This window comes from Sorex araneus, chromosome 2, assembly GCF_027595985.1.
Source record: "Sorex araneus isolate mSorAra2 chromosome 2, mSorAra2.pri, whole genome shotgun sequence".
NCBI lineage: Eukaryota > Metazoa > Chordata > Mammalia > Eulipotyphla > Soricidae > Sorex > Sorex araneus.
This window is the reverse complement of record NC_073303.1, coordinates 317,955,375-317,980,773: the sequence shown is the minus strand read 5'-3', so window position 1 is coordinate 317,980,773 and position 25,399 is coordinate 317,955,375. Positions and strand designations below refer to the sequence as shown.

Here is a 25,399-nt window from a genome sequence, read left to right as displayed (position 1 = left end):
CAGTCAAGTGCCTTAAAAGGAACTACGGTACTTTTTCTTGAAACAGGCACCGTGTTTCACCTTGAACTCAAACTTTGAGCTCAAAAAGCTGAAAAAGTTGTCAGGTGACAGCTCAGAAAGCTGCCAGGAAACTATAAAACACTGGTGCCAATCTCAGGGGCACCAGCAAACTTCCCGTACTGTTTCTCCAGCTGTAGTTTTCTGCTCAACATTCTCACACCTGTCCCCAAGACTGTGTTTCATGAGCATCTGGTCACGAATGTGAGGGCTGGGTTACAGCCACTGGTCAGTGGAACCCTTAGGCTGAGCTCAAACTCTTTCTAAAGTCTCAGTTCTGCTGAGTGACAATGCTTGTAATATGAATTATTTCTCTATTTCAATTGATTTTATGTTAAAGAAGCTAAGTTTTTTAGTTAAAACAGTTAATTTATCTTATTTTATTTTTCTACTTAGAATTCCTTTAAATTGCCTAGAAATGGGTCATTTGTTACAAATACAAACTAATCGACTAGAAATAACGTGACTGTGCTGCTTTAGCTGTGTATGTCTTTTAGAAGAGGAGACAATGGTTTATTTGTTTCTATGCCTTTAAAATCATTTGCCATTTCCTCTATTAATGTATACTAAAAGAAAAAGACGGATGTGCTCAAATTTATTTTTATTTTATTTTAATAATTATATTTAATAATTGTATTATTATTTAAAATAAGTCACTGAACAATTAAAAAATCCATAAGCAAATTGAGGATTGTGATCTGAGCTTCTTATGTAATGCTCTTTAAATCCTCAGAGTCTTCTTACTGGAATAAATATTTCATAATTTGTTCATAGACTGATCATAACAAGTACTGCAAATGTTACAAAGAAATAACTCAAAGCATCTTACAGGATTGCTTAAGTAGTGTGGTTAAATAGTGACAGCTCAAAGGAAAGAGGTCCTAGTAGAAAGCAGGCTGAATAGAAAGTCGGGGAGGAGATCCATATGCAGCAAGTATATTGGTTTAGGCAGCACACACAAAGCATCCCAGTGAGTAGAATCCAAAGGTTATTATGGAAACTTATTAATTAGAAAACCAAAACCATATCAGAACATTCACAAGAAAGCAGTATCCCATTGTTATTACAATCAACCTGGAAAAATCTAAATGCACACCAAAATGAACTCTGTACAATAAGGTCTCACAGGTTAGCAGTTTAATCAGTCTTCTCACCCCACCCCACCCCCTACCGCAGTTACATATTGATTAATTCAGGATCTAGATATAGGTGACTGCCAGGAAAAAAGTGAAGCAAGGAATGGGGAAGAGGAGCCACAATTCTGGGTCAAGTGAGAGAGGAGAGAAAAACCTTCTTCGGACAAACAGTTTCACAAACTAACTTTAAAAAGCCCTCATTTGTAGGTGAGGCTGCCCTCCTCCCCAGTAGAGCCCCGGCAGCCAAAACCCTCCAGAACCCAATTGCCCCCATGCTCACGGCCAATCTCCACAGGCTCAGGAAGACTTCATCCATGAGCGAATCCACTGAAAAACTCAGGCATTCGGGTTTTGTGACCAAAATCTCCAGGCTTGCATGAAGTTGGGAATGGGTGAATTCCCCCTTCTCCCTGTTTCTCCAAGAGCCTGGCAGCCATGCCCACGATCTGCATCTGGCACCATATAAGCTCATTAATGGCCATGATCCAGAGACTCACAAATCTTGAAGAGATCATTAAAAAAATGTTCCCCTTTTGTCTACTGTAGGTACCTTCAAAAGACAGGATTATATCTTATTATATTTGTATAATAAGAAGTAATTGTAAGTGAAACACGGGATTGGCAAAGATTGGCAGAGTTGAATGACCCAAGTGTGGTAGACAATACAGGCTCTTCACAGCCTTCATTCACAGTATCTCTTAATTTACAAGACTGACCAAACACTTCTATTCATCTTGGGGAATGCTAACCTCATTCTGAGTTCTTAGAATAAACCACCTAAAGATACTCAGTTCTGGCATCAGTCTGGTGGATTATCCAACTATGTTTGATAGGACATCTGAGTGAGGATCTGGAAGACAGCTTAGGGGCCAGGGGTGTATGATTAGCATATACAAAGATCCCTTGCACACCAGGTCCCTGTAACACCCTGAGATCTAGTTCCAGAGCCTCAGCAGGTCCCAGTATTCCTGGGAACAGCACCACATGACCAACTTGAGCATGAAACCATCCCAGAATTGCTGGGAGTGGTCCCCAGACCCCTTCAGTAGTATTTGGGATGTCCCTTTCAAACAGATGTCCAAGTCTTGCAAGTTTTATTATTTATACATTGCTACAGATCAAATGATCTCGATTCAAACAATAAGCATTTGTTGTCTATCTCCAAGTTCCTGTGGGTCTAGAATCAAGGCAAAGCTTAGCTGGCTGTCTCTGCCTCAATATACCTCACAAGTTGCATACACAGTTTTTCATCAGGCTGTTGGCTCTCCTGGAGAAAGCCCTGCCTCCAAACACCCTCTAGTGTGGCTACAGGACTCAGCCCTCATTGCTCCCTGTTAAGAACCTCACATTCCCTGCCACATCGATTTCTCCTTTTCAAATGTCTCCTTATCATGAAGAGTACCCATGATGGAGTCATGGGGTCTCCCAGTACTGGAGTCAGTATGATAACAAGTGATATACCAGTATTGTATCAAGCTTGTGTTGTGTGTGTGTGTGTGTTTCTAAATCCAGTCCCTGTTCATCAGAAAGACTTAGATATAGAAGGAAACTTAGGCCTTGGTGAGCACTGGGGAACATAGTGGAGTTACCCACCATACCACTGAGAATATTCTGACAGGAGAAACCAGAAAATGTTTAAAACAGAAAAAGCAAAGATGGGGGCACTGAAAATATGTATGTTAGATACTGAACTAAAAACTGGATACTAAACCCAACTCTAACCCTACCTTAATATTAACCCAGTCCCTACCCTAATTTGCTTAAATTTAACCAAATCTTAGTCCTAAATCTAATCTTAACCCTAACCCTAACATTAATCCTATAACTGACCCTAATCTTAATCCTACCCTAACACCCTATTATGTTTACCCTAATTTAAATCCTAGCCATCACCCTAATGGTAACTACAAATATATCCCTAACACTATTGTTAACCCTAGCAATAACCCTAACATGGGCTGGAGAGATACTACAGCAGGTTGGGTACTTGCCTTGCATGCAGCTGACCTGTGTTTGATCCCGAATCCCATATGTTCCCCCATGACTAACAAAAGTAATTTCTGAGTACATAGCCAGAAGTAACCCCTGAGCATTGTCAGGTGTTGCCCCCAAGCAAATATACAAAACTAACCCTAACACTGATTTTAATTCTCACCCAAAATGTTTGGCAGAAGGCTACAACAAGGAATGTTGGAAGCACTGAGGGACATACAATAAAGCCATCCAGTAACCTAAAAATCAAGGTGGGATAGAGAGAACAGAAAGCTCTAGAACAAAAGTTCCCAAGTGGGAGCAAACTGAGCAAAAGGTGGTTTTATAGAATATTGATTTTATGCCTTAATGTATCTTCATGCAGTAAAAATTTCCATTATTAATCATTTTTAATCTTATGAATCTTTTAAATTAATTTTTAATCTTTTTATTAATCTTTTTAATCTCATAGCTTTTTTTAAGTGACTTTCCTCCCGTTTTAACATTCTAAGTGCAATCTACACGTTGTTGCACAAATTAAAATGAATATTAAAAAGCAGATATATCCCTGAGAAATTTTGAGCATGGCTGGTGAAAAGTGTAAGGTGATAAATCAAGCAATGGCTTGGGATTAAAGATACCACAATGTGAATTCAAGCTGTTCCTATTCAAAGGTTAGCCCCTGGCTATGACATGACTTCTTCAGCTGAGTTTCTCCCTGCCAACAGACTTTACTACACTTGACTGTGGGTTGGGCCAGGAATGGTCAGTGTAATTAACCTAGTGAGTCCCTTGGTCCTCGAGTATACCCAGGCTAGATCTGCAGCATGAAGGTACTATTTCTTGTATAAGGAGCATAGGTCTAACACTGAACTCAGAAGGAGCTCAACAAGATCTGGATGCAAGTATGAAACTGCCTCTGAGGTCTCTCATTCAGGAGTTTCAAAATACCAGAATTGCACTGGTGGTGTAGGTTAGATGCCTATGCCAAGAGCAGGCAGAAATTCATACCCCAACACCTCCTGTACCTAAAATAGGCTCCCTTAGATTTAGGTGAGAGAAGCTCTAGATTACGAAATGATGTGACAAAATTAAAAATATGACAACAAAGAATTCAATTTCCTTAAGTGTTTCAAAAACCTAAACCACTGAAGCCAAGTTGCCAGTTGCCTAGATGAGTGAGATGAGTAAACTATCCCCACTTTTACTGCTATAAAGCACAGTCAAACTGGGTCTACTGAGTTAGTGTAATGAAAGTTGGGCAATTAGGCTTTGGTGTTCACACAGCCAGAAGGAAGGGCCTGGTAGCAGAAGGGAGAGAGGGACTGCAGCTGGGCCAGGTCTGGGTGAGGTCCTGCGGCCCCTGACACCTCCAAGAGTTTGATCCTATTTTCTTTCTCCTTTACTCCTCACTAGCATCTATCAGAGTGTGAGAGGGGAATAGCAAGGAAGAGAAGCAGGGATGGTGAGTGACACATGGATTGGGGCAAGAAATCATGGAACCGGGGCAGATGAAGCCACAGGCAAGAGCAACCTGAGTCTATCTGCGTTGGTACTGCCTCAGTGGTCTCCTCTGGCCTCTTGTTGCCATATGCTGAGGGCAGGGATGAGAATTGTTTGCACAGAATTACGGACACCTAGAAGAAAGTCTGACACGAGTCTCTGAGCAGCCCCCTAACTGGGGACTGTAGTTTCCCCTGATGATCTTCAGGTCTGTGTTCGGTTGGGGTAATGAGGAGCAGATGATAAAGCCCCACCTAGGTACCATCCTCCCCCCTTAACCATGCAAGAATTCTTAAGTGAGGAGAGGACCCCTAAGAAACACCTGGAAGGAAGGTCAGAGTCTTTGGGATGGAGGCTTCAGACCGAGTCTCTCCAGAGATTAAACTGCTCCAAGTTTTGATAGAGTCAGATACTGTTTCCCATAGAATTCTACCAGGGCTTTATGCATATTAAGTACTAATTCTTTGTCAGATGAGTAGTGGGCAAGTAATTTCTCCCATCTCTGGGCTTTCTTTGCATTCTGGTCATCCTTTTCCTTGGGGTACAGATAGTAGAGATGACATCTGCATTTCCATGTTCATTGCCGCTCTGTTTACAATAGCCACAATATGCAAAAAACCAGAGTGCCCGAAAACAGATGACTGGCTAAAGAAACTCTGGTATATTTACACAATGGAATACTACGTAGCTGTCAGAAAACATGAAGTCATGAAATTTGCATATAAGTGGATCAACATGGAAAGTATCATGCTGAGCGAAATGAGTCAGAAAGAAAGAGACAGATATAGAAAGATCGTACTCATATGTGGAATATAAAGTAGCTGAGAGGTACAAGCTTACAATGTTGCGATTTCTGGCAGATATTTCTCTGGACTTAGTTACTAAAATACTAAAATACAGAAATCCAAAACTATGCTGCTGCTAGTGCGGCCTCCTGACCTCATATCTCTTCATTCTCAGCAATGGAAAACAAATTACCAAATGCTTTCTTTTCAGCAGATCGACTTTAGGGGGGGAGAAACTCCAAATCAATAATAGTGAATTTTTTGTTTAAATATTGAATGTAATCAAAGTAAAGTGAAAGTAAAGTGAAATTTACCAGTTACACATGTGGGGTGGGGGGCTGGGGAGGTGGGGGCAAGGGGGAGGTATACTGTGATTCTTGGTGGTGGAATATGTGCACTAGTGAAGGGATGGGTGTTTGAGCATTGTATAACTGAGACTTAAACCTGAAAGCTTTGTAACTTGGTGATTCAATAAAAGAATAATTTAAAAAAAACAATAGGCATTCTGGTTACAGAAGGGTAGTGGGGCCCAAAATGCAGTCTTTATTCTATAACAAAAGGTTCCCAAAAATATTGCAATAAAGATTATCCACTTAAAAAAATAAATAAATTCATCTAAAGGATCAGAGAAAAAAAAAAGAAGCTTCTTAGTTTAATGTAATCACACTGTTTGTCTACTTGGTTGGTCAGTACTTTCATCCTTAAAGATACCTCTGCTTCTAGGGAAATATCACATGTCTGATGGTAATAGAAATGAAGAGCAAGAGAACAACCAATTCAGTAGGAAGACCTTCAGCAGGAAGCTTGGCACTGGGGCAAGGGTGAGGGATAAGTTAGGGAAGGGAACACTAGGACCATGGAAAGGGGAAGGTTCTGGCACAGAGGCAGGTCGCAGGGGTGGGAGGTAATCTGGGGACACTGGTGGAGGGAAATAAAAACTGTTGTTGAAATAATATATGCCTAAAAGAATATCATAAATATCATTATAACTTTGTAGTGCATGGTGATTCAATAAAAAATAATAAACTACTCCAGGTTTTCTAAACATCAGTTGCCACCTGTGTGTATAATCTCTTACTAGCAATTTGCACTTGGAATCATATCCAAAGCCAAGGTGGTTAAAATAATTTTAGGATTAAAAAATATTATGAAGAGGAAGAGAATCAAGATTCTTTGACCAGAGAAGTGGGTAATTCAACAATTTTCTTCTTTACCCAGAAGCTGGCAGTGAGTCAGCTGACATTTCCAAGAAAGTCATTAAAAAAAAAAAAAAGGAAGCCTCCCCTGGTGGAAGCCAAGCACACTGACCAGCTGCTGCACACATGTGCGGACTACTATTCTCTGGCAGGAAAATGCCATCCTGGACTGTTCCTGAATTCTCACAAAGCATCTTTGTAACTAAGGTGGTTGGAGGATCACAGGTCAATGCACAGATGACATCACCTGAATAGTAAGCAGAGTGGTCACCTATCACTGAAAGATATTCTGCTTTCAGTTAGGGTACGGCCAGAAATAAAATATAAGCAAGTATTTAGTGCTGCCTGCAGCTGCTTCCACCTGGGGCCCCTCTGTTCCTTTCCCATAGGGCAGCAGTTCTGACGTTTCACAGGTTCTAGTTCCACACCTCGCTCTTGACCACATTCCCTGAACTTTATAGCCCACCAAAGTTGTGTCTGTCAACCAAAGCAATTCAGGGTTGGGTTCCTCTGCTGTTTGCACAAACTCTGAGCCTGAGTTTAATTGGAGGAACACTAGCTCCACAATGACTGCCTACACCCACTAGATACAAGTCTGTCTAACCACACCTAAAGAAAGCATGGGTCTAAGCATCCTCTGGGTACCTGCATGGCATCTAGAGAGCATTCACTGTCAGCTGGACACACTGCATTGAGCATTTAGAATAAAAGGCTGGAGAGGAGAGGCACCCCCCCCCAAAAAAAAGAAAAACAAACACACAAAAAAGAAAAAGACAAAACACCTCAAGACAAGAACGGCAAGTCTGGAAACAGAGGCCGGAGACAATAAGAACACCTAGGGGAAGAAAACAGGAGGCACATACGTGTCAGTCTCAGATCAGAGGCCTCGTCAACAGCTCCTTCCCCTGGAAGACCCAGCGGCTCAGCCTCAGTAGGGGGGTAGGGCGGGGGTGGGGGGAGCACTAATTGGGGAGGTCCCCGAGCAGTGCCTCTGGGAGGCTTTTGTGGTACCAGTCGTCCAACACCTACATAAAATCAATGGGGTTTACTTCAGAAGGTATCATCCAGAGACCCTGCCCGCCATCAGGGAGCTCAATCCAGCACCTACCCCTGCCACGTTCTCTCGGGCACCAAATGCAGCTGCAGTTGATACCAAACACAGCCACACCCAGCACTAAGTGCAGTCCCACCTGGCACTGTCCAGTCATGCTCAGCACAATGTCCAACCGTGACCCACATCAAATCCAATCATATCATGTACCAAATCCAGTCACAACTGGTACCAAATCTAATCCAATGGCACCAAATTTAACTATATCTGGCACAAAATCCAACACCACAGACTCATAGTCAGCTATGCTCATACTTTAATGTTTTACACATGGAGTGCCCTAGGCTTCAGTCTATTTGGAAATACTCTCTGGTTGTAACTTGTTTCTGGCAGGTACAATAACGGGGGACAGGGATGGGGTTTGGGGCTGTCCCAGCTCTGTGCCCAGGAGATCTCATGGTACCGGGAGAGAACCTGGCCCTCTACATGCAGGGTACGTGCTCGGCATGCCGAGCCAACTCTCTGCTCCTTGCAAATATTGTAAGTTTATATAGTAAATAAGAGGCTTAAAACTATTCTTAAAAGCCCCATACACAACCCTGGTAAAACATTTTTTTATTCATGATAACTGTTTTTCACAGATTGTTTTTTAAAGTTTATTCATGTGGGTCTTTTGTTTGTTTGGGGTTGCACTAGCAGTGCTCAGGACTTACCCTTGGCTCTGTGTTCAGATCAGGCCTGGCAGTCTCAAGGGACCGTAAGGGGATCTGGGAAGCAAACCTGGGTTGGCCACATGCAAGGCAAATGCCCTACCCATTGAATAATTGCTTCAGCCCCATCACATAGTTTTCGTGTGTCCCTATTCCAGTTCTAGTTTAGAAAAGAATCACTAATACCACTAATATAATGTACTCTTTCAGGTCATTGATTTGTATTACCATCCTCTTCTAGTTTGAAGAGTAATTACTTTCACATTGATTTAAGGAGCATCCTGACTTTGAGAAAGATGAGAAATGGTATCTGCTGCTAAGTTTTGCCTCTCAAACCACCACAGAAATTCTCTTTGATTTTTTTTAAGCATTTAAGATTTATATTTTCTATAAAATGGATTTTTCAATAAATAAAAATTTTGTAACTCAATGTAATAATAGATGTTTGAATTACTGGTGTCATAAGTCATGCTAAACATTATTTTTGGAGTCAAGTAGTGTTACTTAGAAAACCTGAGAGAGAAAGGTAAGAGAACCTCATAAATGAAAAGGCATTACATACTCCAAGGTGGTATGTGGGTGTGAGCAATTCAAAATAAAATGTTCCCTCATATTTTTTTAAAATACTTTCTTCAACTTTTAAAGCTTAGAATTTTCTGAAAATTAGTAAATTCAAAGCCCTATGACCATCACCAAGAAATATGACTATTTATTTCTTTTCTAGAAGCAGATATTTGTTCCTCTAGGAGAGGGTCATTACCTACAGAAGCATCATCAACGGGCAGGTATAGGGACAAGCTCGCCACTCAAGGTCTATTTGTGTTTATCAAGAAATTTGCGTCAAGGTCCCAATCCAAGTACCTATTATACTATTTTTGCAAAGTGAACATTCTTATTTTAATAAAAACAGGTTTGTTTATTTATTTTTATGAAGTAAACTAATAAAACTTTCTTTTTATAGCTAGGTATATGAATGGAAAAGATGCATGACATACTGTATTATGGATAGCAATTATATTTAAAAATGATTTCGCTTTTAACTTAGTAAAGTCAAGCCTTTGGTTAACGTTCTGTTTGTGCTGCTGACAGCATAGCTTTAGGTCTAAGGGTTTTCGTGGAGATGGGCAACTAACCTGAGACGGCCAACAATTTCCTTCCATGCTCCTTCAACTTAGAAAACACTCAGTTATTTTCAGTTGGGAGGTGACTATTGTCCTCATTTTCAACCCTCAGAAGTCAAAGTCTATGGATTAGAGGGAGATTTTGATGGTATGGATTATTATACCAATACGTTCTCCTTGTAACAAGTTCTTGAGTAAAGAAATTATCCCTATAGTTTTAAATCTTTATTGTTTATGTTTTTATTAAAGAATCATGATTTATAAAGTTATTAATAGTTGAGTGTTAGGGCTATAATATTGCAACACTAATCCCACCAAGAGTGTCCACTTCACTCCACTGGTATTCCCAATTTTAAAACACCACCTCCATTCTCTGATACCCTTGGCTAGCAGGCCAACTCGCAGGCCTAGCCTGGTTCTCCAAATTTACTGGGCATGATATCTCAGTCCTTTGTGGCTAAATCAGGAGTTTATTTCTAAACAAAAATTTACTTTCTGGTCTAGAGGTTGGGATGGCATTACCAGTTGAAGCGTAAGTTTTTAGAATTTTGACCAGGGACTCTAGAAAAATAGTGGGGAAACAGCTTGGAAGTCAGAACAGTCTCATGATGAAAAATAAGAAAACTATGTTTATCCTAGTGAGATACTCATCAAATTTTTAAAACTTGGTAACACTTTATTTTTGGAAAAAAGATGAACTGACATGAAATATGGGATACTATCTATTCGGATAATCAAGTCTAATGCTGTGAAATGCTAAGGCATTAAAAGTGAGCTCTTACCTAGAGCCAAAAAAAAAAAATGCTGACAAAGAGCCAATAGCTCATATTAATGTTTCCACTCCTGAAAATGCACTTTTCACTCTGGGCATTTGTTTCCTTTTGATGCTTTAGGCATTGGGTTAAGGGAAAGACGGAGGGTGGGGGGCGAGAGGGAGGGTGAGGGTGGTGCTAAGCGTACCACTACAGTGGGAGTGTGAGCGCAATGCTCTGGGTTGGACACTGCTGCACCTCTGAAATCAGAGGGTGCCGGGCACGTGAGCCCTGCACACTCAGAGCCCTTCTGTTATTACTTAAGTGAAAGAACAAACACTGGTTTTAAAACAAAGATCAGTGGTATCTGTCACTTCTCTCTCCTTCACCTCTAACACAAGCAGATGGGCCATAACAGGGAGTAGATCTCTGGGGGGGCAGGGGGACTGTGAATCCACCTTCTTTGCTTTGAGTTCTATTTTTCCTTAAGAATACTGGCCTTTGTGACATACCTAGGAGGTATGTAAATGGAGATGAATTTTATACAAGGGGATCCAAACATTACAGGATTTTATCAACACTAATGATAAGTTCTAGGATCCAAATGGTTTTAAATGTCAGATGTCATGCAAAACAGCATCTGAGAATGTATCATGCATCCAGAAACAAGTCACACGTCCATTTTCAGGCTCCCCATCATTCACCTCTTCCCTTCCTCAGTTCCTTCTTTCCACACGCCCACAGCAGACTCAGACACGTGCCCGAGGTTAGAGGGAACTCACAGGTGTTTCATTTCCAGCTTTCCTTCTTCAGCATGAGTATTCTTAGGGTTAGTTGCCCCTGTGGCGGCCACTGCAGGAATTAGCAGCAATGCACACACCTCATGCCAGCAACACCCCCATGCGAAGTACGTGCTCACTCACCCGTGGCGCTCTTCCTCTTCTCCTCCTTGTCCTCCATGCGTGTTGGGACAACAGGGGTCAGGGGTGGAGGCTGTGGTGAAGGAGGAGCCGGTGCCCGCCTCTTTTTTTTCTGTAAATCAATCTGTGAGCCCAACGACACCTGTGAAGCACAGAAAAGTGTGAGGTGGTTCTTATCCTGTACTATTTCTCCAACTCTCTCTGATACCAAGTTTATTTTCTAGAGATAATTAATATCTTCTTTATTTCTGGCCATAAATGTAGATATAGATGTATTTATATTTATTTTCCCTTTCTTTTCTTCCTTTTTTTTTTTTTTTTGGTTTTGTTTCTGGGCCACACCTGGGATGCTCAGTGTTACTCCAGGCTCTGACTCAGAAATTACTCCTGGTGCTGCTTGGGGGACCATGTGGGATGCCAGGGAATCAAGCTTGGGTCAGTCCCATACAAGGCAAGCACCTTACCTGCTATACTATCATTCTGGTGCAGATACATCCATATATATTTTTTTAAAGAGACACATATATCTTTAAAGGGTGTTATTTATTGCATTATATTTTTCCATTTTTTTCTTCTCTTGCTGGAACTTTATATTTTAGTAATCCTTGGCTATCTGCTCATATAATATACATATATATATGCTAACAGGAGGTCCTGTAGGCCAGAAAACTGGGTGGTTCACTCAGGAATCCCCAAATACACAGACTCGCAGTATTTGATTCCATGTGGGGAATAGTTCAACTTCCTGCTGGAGGTGGATGCTGGCCTTTCAGAGAGGAATCCAAGTGGGTAAAGCCCTCATTGGTACATGAATGTTCTTTATATTTTCCACGCATGGAACCTGTCTGTGATCTGGAGGCAGTATTTCAGCTCTACTTTCTTTCTCAGCAGGAGCTCTGAAGGCAAATTTTGACTGCTGGTGGTAGGCAAGCTTAGAAGTCTTCAGTTTTGCATGCATACACTTGTCACCTATGCACTGTCATCTTTGTCACCTTCTCAATTGTGTGCCGATAAGGCACACTCCAATGTAAGGTGTGCTGACTGACCATCTAGGTGCATGCACTATCTTAGCCTCGGCTCTGCTCTCCACTGAGTGGTGATGTTATACTGACAGGCGCTAATACACAGTGCCTTTGGAGTCCTTCCAGGGCTAAGAGTATACTCATTAATCATGATTGTTCAAGTGCTATCAAGTCTAGCTTTGCTTTAATTTCTAGTTAACACTCCTCAATCTCTTTTTAGAACATAAGAGACTTAAATTCACTCATTAACTTATTCCTTCAATTAATCAGTGATTGCTAATTCCATACTATAACAGGCAATACTATGGATTCAAAAACACTTCAATTTCCCAATTTCAATCGCTCATAGACAAATTATGAAGAGAATTCTATAATATGAAAATAATCTTATAGGCTAGAAATCTTGTCCAATACTATACTTTATTTGGCCTTCTTTAGGGACATGGTTCTTCTGTGAATTCATGCTGGTTATTTAGAACAAATTCCCAGTGATGATCATATAATAATTATGAGTTCTAAAATTTTCTCAGTGTTGAAATTAAGTTGGAGGTCATTAGACAGGAAAGGAATGATGCATATCTGGTGTATACAATTTGAAAATGCAGCTTCACCCCGTGAAGTAAGTTCTCCCTCACCCCTTGTTATGAGATTTGGAAAGCTTCAAACTCCTGGAGGCTGTGCCAAGGTGGCCCAGATTTGTCACCAATAGTTCTACCAGAGAAAATCATAGTCACTTAAGAAACATTTGTTCAAGACAAAGTGATTTCACATATTATATTATATATATGATTAATAAACTAAATAGCAATGTTTAGCTACATCTGAGACTTTCAATGAAGACTGGATTTTTTTTTTTGAAGACTACTGTTAATGGACAAAAACACTTTTTTTCTCAGATTTTTTTTAAGTTTAAAGTGTTTAAACAGAGATCCGGAGCTGCGGCACAAGAAACAGAACCTCTGCTCCTAAATACTATGATCCGAGAGGTTTTATAACCCATTTTGGCACCCAGAGCAGCTTCTTACAGAAATGCATCTAGACTGTGAACTGAGCTAAAATATCAGAAATCCAAAACAGCGCAGCTGCGAGCTCATAGTCTTCATTCTCAGCAATAAAAAGAAATTATTAAATAATGCCTTTTCAGCAGGCCTGATTGTTGGAGGGAAATTCCAAACAATAATAGTGAGTTCTCTATTGAAATATTGAATGTATTCAAAGTATAGAGAGAATAAAGTGAAGATCATTAGCTACTTAGGTGGGGGGTTGGTGGAACGGGGGGTATATTGGGGTTCTTGGTGGTGGAACATGTGCACTGGTGAAAGGATGGGGGTTTAATCATTATGTGACTGAGACTTAAACCTGAAAGCTCTGTATTTTTTTTCACAATGATTCAATAAAACAAAAACTTAAAAAAAATAAAGTGTTTAAACAACATGTTTCAGTAGATATATTTACAAATTTCAAGAAAAAATTGGAAGCAACAAAGATATACTAAATAGTTACTAGAGGTGAAACTATAACTCATGACTATTTCAAAAATCTGAAAAAATTATTATTTGTGTTCTATAAAGGCATACAATGAATCTGGTAGAAGATAATTTCCAAAGATCATGTAGTTAATAAGTGAGCAAGATTGGGACTGAACTTGATATGACTTTAAGTAAGAATCTTAGATTATTTTACTGATAGTTTCCTTATCTCAGACTAATAGAAAACAGTTTTCCAGTTTTGAATGGTGATATTAAATCTTCTGATATAAAGAGACAGACAAACATGGTGTTTATATGTCCCACTTAGTATATTGTAACATAGTGGGCATATTAAAAAAATTATTTGGAAGTGTTACGTGGAAAACATTAAAGAGATCAATGCATATATGTTGTATGTATTATTTTAATATACTTTTATAAATTTTCAATCCACTACATTATGTTCTCATTATGGTTTTTTTGTGGGGGCAAATATATTCTAGGATTTAAGTGTTCGGCCAAAGGAAAGACATTTGTAGGCTTATCTATTTTATTTAATAAAATTGTTAGGTCAGATATTTACAATTTACTCATTCACCAAACATTCATTCTGCCACACAACTCTCCTTGCTCTCCAGCCCACCTTACCTCCCTCCCTCCCCCCCCCACCATCCCTCTTTCCCTCCCTCCCTTCCCTCCTTCTTGCCATTCAAAGTGGGGCCACAGTGAGTTCATGATTTCTTTTCTTTCCTCAAACTGTTTTGTTTTTCCACCCAGTCAGTCTATAATGTCTTTGGCCTTCCAGTGTTTCTGTCCTTGTTGAAATCCTCTTTATTCTTTAAAGCTACTTTCTCCAGGAAGGGTCCTAAAATTTTACATTTTACCCCCAGGGGCAGCCCATCTCACAGTGATGCACAAAACGTATTTTGATCAGACTCTCAGTAGTCTGCCCTTTCCTCTAATGTACTGATGACTCTACAGCAAGCTAAGTTCTCTGTAAAAAAACATGTTTTATTAGTCTATGAATGTCCACCTAGTCTAGAACTTTTGCATTATATGAATAAATAAATGTTTGTAGGGATCAAGAAAGAATGATGCAAAAGGTTGGTATACAAAAGATATAAAGTACTGACAAAGATTAATAAAAAAATCCAAAACCCCTGTTAAAATGTGAGGAGAAGAAATGAACTTCTCAGAAGAAGGCAGGCAGATAGTAAGCACAGGAAAAAGTACAAAGTATCAGCCATCACTATGGAAATCCAAATCAAGATGACAGTGAGATATCTTACACCAGAGAATAACATATGTCAAAATACTGGGCACAATCTGTATTGGTGGGATGTGGGTATAAAGGAACTCTCATCCACTGCTGGTATGAATGTTGTCTGGTTCAACCTCTGTGTAAAACAACATGGAGAGTTCTCAATAAACTTAAAATTGACTTGCCATATCACCCAGAAACTCTGCTTTTGGCTATCTTCTCCCAAGACCAAAACCGAAACAAAAAACAACATTCATTCAGAGAAAAAATATTTGGATTCAACAAATCAGATAAAGGTTGATATCCACGATAGAGTACTTAGAAAGATCAACATAAAGAAATTCAAAAATCCTTATCAACAAATGGGAGAGAAAATGAACAGATACTTCTCAGAGGAAGACAGGTGGATGGCCAAAAGCACATGAAAAAATTCTCAGCATCAGCATCATCAGAGAAATCCAAATCAAAATGACAATGAGATACCATCTCATACCACTGAGAATGACACATATCAAAATAAAAAATAGTAGGAACCATCTGTATTGGTGGGGATGTGGTGAAAAAGGAACTCTCATCTATGCTGATAGGAATGTTGTCTGACAAAATTCCTATGGAAAACAGTATGGAGAGTTCACAGTAAACTTAGAGTTGGGCTGCCATCATCATCATCATCATCATCATCATCATCATCAACATCATCATCATCATCATCATCCCTTTGATCGTTGAATTTCTCAAGTGGTCTCAGTAACCTCTCCATTCATCCTATCCCTGAGATTTTAGAAGCCTCTCTCCACTCTCCTTCCCAACGATGCCACACTGGAGGCTCTTTCAGGGTCAGGGGAATGAGACCCAGCTTGTTACTGGCTTTGGCATATGAATACACCATTGGAAGCTTTCCAGGCTCTCCCATGTGGGCAGGAAACTCTCAGTACCTTCCAGTTTCTCCCAGAGGGAGAATTAGGTTATAAGATATCGCTTCTGGGAGCTTGCTTTTTTTTAATTTTTAAAAATTTTAAAAATTTTTAAATTAGTGAATCACCATGAGGGTACAGTAACAGATTCACACATTTTCATACTTGTGTTTCCCTCATACAATGTTCGGGCGCCCTCCCTCTATCAGTGTCCATTCTCCACTACCAGTGAACCCAGTATCCCTCCCACCTCCCAATCCCCTCCCCCCCATGGCAGGGCATTCCCTTTTGATCTCTCTCCTTTTGGATGTTGTGGTCTGTAATAGGGGTATTGAGTGGCCATCGTGTTCAATCTATAGTCTACTTTCAGCATGCATCTCCCCTCCCGAGTGGATCCTCCAACCAGAGCTTACTTGATGTTCCCTTCTCTATCTGAACTGCCTTTTCCCCCAGAATGTAGCTTGCTTTTAAGTCTCTGGATGTTGGCCGTTGATGGGATTACACACACCTGGGTTCCTCTGCCGGTACCTTCATGAGTGAGGCTTGTCCGAACATGTGGAGAGGGGCCTTAAGCATGGTTGTGGCTAGGTTCTGGAGGTCTTCGGCCACTGGGACCTCTGCTCAGGGCGGGGAGGGAAGCTGGAGCCCATCTCCTCCAAGGGGCCCCGGGGAAGACAGCCAGGCATGCGGGCAAGAGACTCTCTGCTGGGGGGCTGCCATACAACCCAGGATTTCCACTTTTGGGCATCTATCCCCAGGGCAAAAAATACTCTCTCAGAAGGTCATATGCACACCATTATTCATTGCTGCACTCAGTATAATAGCTAAGATATGGCATGAACCTAGATGTCCACTGACAGATGAGTAGATTATGAAGATGTGGCATATATAAACAATGGAATACTATGCAGTTACAAGGAATGATGAAATAATGCAATTTACTGCAACATGGTTGCAACTGGCAGATATGGTGAGTGAAATAAGTCAGAATAAGAAAGACAAACACAGGATGAACTCACTTATCTGTGGAATATAGACTACTGGATGAGCAAATATATTGCAGTAAAAGGGGGTTCTTCGATCATCCTTGATTCTAGTGTTTAGAGAGGATACAGAGCAAGAAGGAAAAGTCAAGGGAGGAAGAAGAGAATAAGAAGTAATGGGTTAACAGGCATCAGGGCTTCAGATGTCCCAGTGACATGAGTAGGAGTATAGCCACATACCCAAGACATAGACCTTTGCAGCAACCGCTGAAAGTCTGTAATGTGCTTGTCAAGCTGACAGGCAGGGTCCGTAGAGTAAGGGTTGGGCTGGGAGGGAACAGTAGTGGAGGGAAGTTATCACCGCAGGAGGGTCGAGGGATTGTTGTTGAATTATTTATACTTAAAACAAAGCTATCAGTAACTTTTTAAATCATGACTCTTTAATAAAAGTATTTAAAAAAATTCTTTCAAAATGACATGTGTATACCATTATTAATTGCCGTATTTAGTATAATAGCTAAGATATGGAATCAACCTAGGTGTCCAATGGTAGATGAGTGGATCATGAAAATGTGGCACATATACACAATGGGATACTACACAGTAGTAGGGGGAGGGAAAGATGAAATCATGAAATCTGCTGCATCATGGATGGGGCTGCAAGATACCATTCTAAATCAAGTAAACCAGGAGGACAAACACATGACATGGATGAGGGAATACAATATTTGAAAGGCATGATGCCTTGCTTGACCCCTGAATATAGTAAGAAGGGCAGAGAAAGAAAGAAATTGAGGGATGAAGAAGAGATAGTCAGGAAGCAAGAGGGAAAAGGGGTTAAGAGATTCCAAGTACATAAGAGGTGTAAAGGAGCAGTATAGCTATAGATCCAAAGCACAGACTCAACACCACTTTGTAAAACAGGAGATCTAAACTACAACCACCAAACTTTGATACATGGCTGTCAAAGTGGCAGTGGGGGGGGGGGGTTGTAGGGGAGCAGGGGAATGCTAAGGAAGGTTGGCAACTGTGGTGGGACTGGTGTTGGAATACTGAGTGACTAAAACCCAACTATCAATAACTTTGTAAATACTTAGTAAATACTTTGAATTATTTTTAAAGAATGATAAAGCATTGAAAAATTACCATTTTGTTGAAGCACCAAGATTTACAAGGTTATTCATATTTTGGTTGTAGGTATACTATGTTCTAGCACCAATCCTACCATCCATGTCTTCTTTCCTCCAACGGGCTTTCCAGGCTCCCTCCTATCCACCCAACCTCCCACCTGCCATTTTGACAGGCACATTTTAACCTGGGTTGTTGGAGTTTGGATCTCTTTATCTTAGTGTTGTTGACTTTCTGGTTTGGGTATTCAGCCACACCACTCTTTACACCACTGCTGGACTCAGGTCCCCTCTACTCCCAGCCTCTGTTATGTCTTCTCTTTCTCTCTTTTCCCCTCCTGAATTTCCATCCATCTCTGCCCTTTTCCTCCCCATAAAATCAAGATTATATCATTTATATATGGTGTATAGAAGAACTGAATGAGAGGATGCAATGTGTGAAAGGGAGAATGCTCTGACACAGGTATTTTACATATGAGGTACCTTGGGCTGGAGAGAGAGAGGACAGCAGGTAGGGCACTTGCTTTGCATGCGGCTGACCCAGGTTCAATCCCCAGCACCTATAAACCCCTGGGCTCTGCAAGTAACAATGCTTCAGCAGAGATCCAGGAGTAAACCCTGAGCACAGCCAACGGTCTCCCACACAGGAGCAGACACAGCATGGGTGAAATTCAGCACTACTTCCAGGAGGTAACCTTCCTTAGACTTAATGGACACCCTGCATCCTTCCTCCTTTCTGAACCGCACATGTACAGTCAGGACAGCAAGGGTACACTCTGAGAGACAGCTGCTCTGCACCACGATGACCCCTCGATGCTGACAGGAGTGCTCCACCCCTGTACCTCAATACCAATGTAACATCTTTACGATTTGGGATTTTTTGTTTCCAATTTGTAGAAATTTCAAATAATGCTACAAGGAGAATACTCACATTTATCTTTTTCCACTTAGTCATTTTTATCAGGACCCAGTGACAATACGAATTTTATATGCACTGAAATCAAGATCATCAATTGGTATTTGCACTACTCAAAACAGCAAGGATGTAAAAACCACCTAAATGTTCATGGTAAAATAAACTGCTAAAGTATTCTTCCCTCAAAAACGAGGTCAATGTCAGAGAAATAGTACTGGGAGAAATAGTCTTTTGCATTGCATGAGGTCATTTCAGCTTTAATTCCCAGCAATGGTAATGTCCCACTCCCGGCACCTTACAGGAATGGTTCCTGAGCACAGAGCCAGAAGTAATCCCTCAACATTGCCAGGTGAAAAAAAAAAAGGGTCGTGTTGTAAGGTCTGACTTGGATGAGCAAGACAATGCATAGAAAACCAATCACGCCTCTGAGATGTCCAGGACTGCACGTCCACTTCTGGGACGCACATGCAATGGCCACTCATAGACACAGGTGTGATGAGGGGAGAAATCGGAGAGTTCTCCTACTGGGGAGGGCAGTGGGGAGTTACTAAGCATCAGGGACACAGTTTCAGTCAGGCAAAATGAATTCACTCCATGGATCTGATGAATAACACTGCCTTCAGTCAAAAGAAATGTCTGACACCTGCTAAACAGGCAGATTTCTGCCAAGTGTTATTTATTTTGTTTGTGTTTTTTTGGATACCCCCGGTGATGCTCAGAGGTAACTACTGACTCTGTGCTCAAGAATCACTCTTGGTGAGCTTAGGAGACCATATGGGTGCCAGGGATTGAACACAGGACTACCACTTCAAGTAATTACAATTACTTGAAAATCTACACTCTTTTGTTGTTATTGCTTGGGAGGTGTCACAACCACTGCAGCTCAGGGCTTATTATTCCTGGCTCTATGCTCAGGGGATCACTTCTCAGACATGGGGGATTGATATGCTGTACTGGGATCAAGCCTGGGTTCAGTCTATGCAATGCAAGTGCTTTCTCCATTATAACATCTCTCCAGCCCTGTATACAGTCCATATTCTTGGCAATAGAAACAGTGGGCAGTGGTGTCAGCTGCCAGGCAGCTGCTGTGGGCGGGCTGCACAGTGCTCTTAGTGGAGGTGCAGGGCACGTGAGAGAAGGCAGGTTAGTACAGTGGACATGCAGGGCACGTGAGAGAAGGCCATTCGGTACAGTGGAGCTCACGCCCACAGTCCTCTCACTCCCCAAACCTAGGCTCCCCAAACCTGTTTAATCCACCCTACAGTGGATGGGCCAGAAATGTTTGAGACCAATGTGACCACACTGGATGTTTTTTCATATGATCTTTTGTCTCACTAAGAAAGAGCTTCTTAATTCCAAACATTTAAAATTCCGATTGCTTCAAAGTAAGATGGATTAATTTTGAATACTTTCACTTATACCAACATAGACTTAATTTCCTAGATGTTCTACAGTCTGTTATATAATTAAATTATCTTACAATACAAATTATTTTATAAATCTGCCAGTACCTAGACTACCATAACACACACGTGCACAGACAATATTATATGCAGAATGGTACTTGAACACCTGGTATTATGCTTGTATTTCCTTTATTAACTGAACCACCAAGCCAAAGGAAATTCTGGCCTGCTGAAAAACCTCATTATCTTAGAGCCCAAACTAAAGCTACATGGGATCAAGCCACAGTTCCATGGGAAGATTCCTGCTCAACCCTACTCATCCGTACCAGTTCCTCTCACTGAAGTTGTCTGTTCTCATAACCACTAAACAATGAATGCAAAGTTTCCTAGAAAGAATAAGTGGAAGTTTGAGAGGTCATAAAAGATGGCAATGCATCCTAAAAGTATTTCCCTCTAAACTGCTTATATAATTTAAAAATAAGATGTTTTAAAAGGATACATCTTTAGATTTTAAGATATGTTTTATTATCAAGTCCTGCTTCATGAAAATAAAGACAACACATTTATAATCTATTGAGGTTGCTTTAGATTTAAGTTTTAATCCAACTTAACCTATTATTCTTTTTCATGATAACTAAGGGTCTATCCTCAGGACACACAACATTCATTCAGAAAGACATATGCTAACTTTGTAAATCATGGTGCTTTAATAAAATAAATTTTTTTAAAAAGCAAAGCAAAAAGACATGCATGCCATTACTTATTACAGCACTTAGTACAAAAGCTAAGATAATGGAATCAACCAGGATGTCCAATGACATGTGGATGGATTATAAAGATGTGGTATATAACATCTTTAAACATCATTTATGTTTAAAGGAATACTATGCAGTTACAAGGAATTATGAAATAATGCAATTTATTGCAACATGGATGGAATTGGAAGGTATTTAGTGAAGTAGGCCAGAAGGACAAACAGGATGATCTCACTTACCTGCGGTATATAAAATAACTGGATGAGGAAATGAAAAGTAGTGAAGGAGGAATGAAAAGTAGTGAAGGATGAATGCCTAAATTACCCTTGATCCAACAGGATAGGAGAATGACAGAGAAAAAATGGAGTGGGTGAAGGAAGATGAGAAAGAAAAGTTACAGGGGACAAGGGTCAGGAACCTTAGATATACAGGTAATTTTATGTTGGGATCGGTGTAACTATAAATCCAAAGCACACAAAACAACACTGAAAAATCAAAATCCAAACTACAACCTCCGAACTTTATAACATGCCTGTCAAGGTGGCAGGCAGAGAGTGGGAGGGAACACAGGGACATTGGTGGAGGGAAATTGACACTGGTGGTGAGATTAGAGCTAGAATACTATATGCCTAAAACTCAGCTATCAATAATTTTGTATATCATGGTGCTTAAGTAAATAATTAAAAATAAAGTAATTTTTAAAAGTATAAATTAAATATGGCATGTTTGGTGAAGGCAGAAAGAAGCTGCAGATCAAGTGCTGATGTCATAGCAGCAAAAGAGGGAAAAGGAGGATCTTTCTCTGCAACTCCTTCCTACCTTTCAAAACCACCAAGAGCTGTTGCAGGCAGAACTTCACGGTCAGCCAGTGGGTGTGGGGTCTGGAAGCATAGAGTGTTGTGTGTTGAAACCAGTATCTGAATGTAGAATGAATTTAAAGGAGTAAATGGATATAAAGCATAGTCGTGATAATTTTTTAATAGAAGTATAGTTTTTCAGTGTACTTTTCCATATTAAAATACAACTGTAAGTTCCTGTAGCAAGATACACAAATTCTCACCAATGCCATTTAAAATTTCAAAAACATTTAGAGACAAGATTTGAAGAAGGTGAATGAGGCTTCACATCCAAATCTTAGAAGATTTTGGGGCACACAATGGTTTGCTGGCTGCTCAATTCCATCACAAATAATGTAAACAGATGGAAAAAAATATCTGTTTTATCTAACGAGCAATCGATGAGCAATGGGATGACAGTGATACAGCGAACATAATTACTGCTACTCTTAGATAGGTAAAAGATCATGTTAATTAATTAGGTCATGTTAGATACATTGCAAGCTGCAGAATTCCAGTATTCATCAAAAGTTTTGGAGTTTTGTTTTATTATTAGGTTCCTCAGAAAGACTAAAAAGACTCTAAACTCTTGATGCCTCAGGTCAACTCAACACTCCTGGGTTGTTTATATTCCATCTGCTAAAATTAAAGCCCTTTTCACAGGTGTGAGCAGGCGCAATGCCAGGAAAAATCATTTCTGTCATCACCATCTTCGGTAGCTCCAGAAAGAAAAACACCACACGTGCTGTGTGGAAAGTTAGGAGAAGAAACAGAAGCTGCTGTGTAAGCACTTTCTTTCTACTTTATTTAGAGCATATTGCCCTAAAGCAGAATATTTTTTTTCCTTTTTAAATAGAGATTTTTAACATGGGGTTCTTAAGTCTGATTTCCCCTTCACATTCCAATGTGTACCAGAGAATCTTATATCACTTCACTTTCAACATTTGTGAAAGGGTAATTTTTGTTTCTGCTAAAACTGTATCAGCTAGAAATATGTGCTACCTGTAAAAGATAACAACTTTTTTTTTAAGTAATGATAGAAAAATCCTTTGACAGGGCTATGCCAGTGCTGATTTTAAAAAGTTGCCAATCCACAGAACATCGCTTTAAGGAAGAGGAATGACGGGTATTCAACAGCACCTGCACTTGTGCCGAGAAGCCCAGGCTGGGATTGCTGGCCTTCTGCTGGAGCCAGCCAGCTCGGTCAGCACCACCCACAGCCCCTTCCCTCCCCCAGTGCCGCAGGCATCCTTGTGTGAAGTTCTCTAGCCCTCTCGCCCTCAATCAAAACCCAGATCTGGTCTGTGTCCAGGACAAAAGTGAAATGCTCCTGTGACCACGTATCGCTACACCTGCCCTTCTAGAGCTGTGCGGTTTCCTGCAGATTCTTTTCCTGTTTCTGGTTGCATGTGTGTGCTTGATGATCTTCAGTGTCCCTCCTTTTCCTTCTGTTTTCTTTTTCTCTGCATTTCCAACTGCTTCTTCAGTGTGTTCACCCTCTATACTGAGGAAACCACTGACTGATTTTCTGATTTTTCTCACGCATGCTTCCTGAAGACACCTGAGACACAGTGTGTCCCAAATCAACATTCATACCTACCGGTCTACATAACCATGTCTTTCCTGCTGCCTCTCGTGTTGGATATATCAGAGAAATCCCTAAGCCTTCCTTCTGGCTCACTTCCTTGAGCGCACCACTCCCTGCGAGCTCACAGCACCTCTGCTACTCTCATCTCCCCGTGGATTGCCGAATCATTTCAAGTACCTGTCCTCTCATCTTGTCTTCACTTTCTTGTGTCTGGGTCACAGTTCATAGAGCTACAGAGTTTGACTGTCCAATTACTCAAAATTTTACTAGGTGCCTACTTCATGCCATTGTTTTCATGAAAAGATGGGGCCTCAAAAGCGACAAATTCTTCCCCTCCTCAAAATGGGCAAATTCTTCCCCTCTTCCCATGGAACATGTCTTAGATAATTTTAGATAGTGACTATTGTTAGGTGGCGGTCACGTCATGGAACAGTACTCAGGGACTGCTGTTGGCTATTGATCTTAGGGATAACTCCAGGTGGGCTTGGAGAACCATATGTGGTCCCAGGGATCAAACGGATCAAACATGATTTGGCCACATGCAAGGCACTCATGGCAACTGTCCTACCTGTTGAACTATCACTCCAGCCCAGTGACCTACTTTATTTAAGATGAAGAAGTGGAGTTCTTAAAAAGAATTCTTTGCACAAAGGTGAGGTGTCCCCACAGTCCAGGTGAGTGAGCCACATCAGTGTGTCATGGGATTCCTTGTTTATTTTAGGGAAAAATCTTTCATAATATTTAGGTCCATCATAAAATTCAGATGAAAGCTTTCAAAGGATGGATTCCACAATAAAAGGCAAATAACTTTTTAAGAAGAATCTTTCATTAAGATGAGTTTTCCTTCTGAGCAGGAGGAAGGACTGGGTCACAGCATCCGGGAAAGTATTTCATTAAGCATAGGTTTCTAAGGGTTCTGGAGGGGTACACTAAGTAAAGGGGAAAGAATTTCTTTGTTAAGTGTGATAACCATCAAACTTCAAGAGTCCAGCACTAAAGGGAGAAAGTTCTTGTAAATTGCTTTTATCACTAAGGTGAGGTTCTCTCCACCATCAGGCTTGGAGTGGAGAAACAACAGCAGCAGGAAAGTAGTTTTGCTTTTTTTTTTTGCTGGAGCGATAGTACAGTGCTAGGGCATTCGCCTTTCACACAGACAACCATGTTCGATTCCTCCGCCCATCTCGGAGAGCCCGGCAAGCTACCGAGAGTAAGGAGCCCACTTGGCAGAGCCTGGCAAGCTACCGTGCAGTATTGGATATGCCAAAAACAGTAACAAAAGTCTCACAATGAGAGACGTTACTGGTGCCCGCTCAAAAAAATCGATGAGCAACGGGATGACAGTGACAGTGATAAAACAAAATCTTTTGTTCGGGAAACTAAATTTTTATATGACTGTAGGGCGTCCCTAAGGTACTATGGTAAATTATATAGAAAGTATATGAGTCAAATTTAATCAGATAACCTAAACTCCGATTGAAGGTTACTAAAAAAAACACAAAATTTTGCTGGTTCAGAGAAAATCCTATAAAACCTGTAAATTAGCCTAAACAATGGGAGAGATTTTATAATTAGTAGTTTCAAGTCCTAAAAACATAAGCCAGATACCTTATAGCCTAATTAAAAGAAAATAATTCTGAACTCAGCTTAGACCTCATAAGCTATAGATCTTTGTAGAAATGAGCACCTACATAGATAATCAGACGGTCCCTTCCTCTCTTCCCTCTCCTACCACATTTCTCATCTTGGCCTGTTTCTCTACTCCACTTTTTCATTAAACCTTTTATTTGTGACTTCATTTTAATGTGTCATGCTTTATCCATGTTTTGTGTTAGGTGCTGTAATTTTCAGGTTTGTCTATAAATCTGAGGATCTGAAAAGTTTTACATGTTTACCTCTTAGCTTTATGTGCAGTAGGGTCTA

At 40.5% G+C, this 25,399-nt stretch overlaps 1 protein-coding gene across 2 annotated transcripts in view; it reads right to left on the bottom strand.

Annotated features, from left to right (window-relative positions):
• The window catches only part of COBL (cordon-bleu WH2 repeat protein), a 287,608-nt gene that overhangs the window by 81,711 nt on the left and 180,498 nt on the right, over positions 1-25,399 (bottom strand). Inside the window, exons 8-9 of one of the 2 annotated variants that reach the window (XM_055126472.1) lie at positions 11,206-11,344; positions 7,512-7,673 (exon numbers count right to left, since the gene is read on the bottom strand). In XM_055126472.1, coding sequence (XP_054982447.1) covers positions 7,512-7,673; positions 11,206-11,344 — 301 coding nt within the window. The remainder of the gene's footprint in view (positions 1-7,511; positions 7,674-11,205; positions 11,345-25,399) is intronic. The other variant, XM_055126473.1, reaches the window with a different exon arrangement.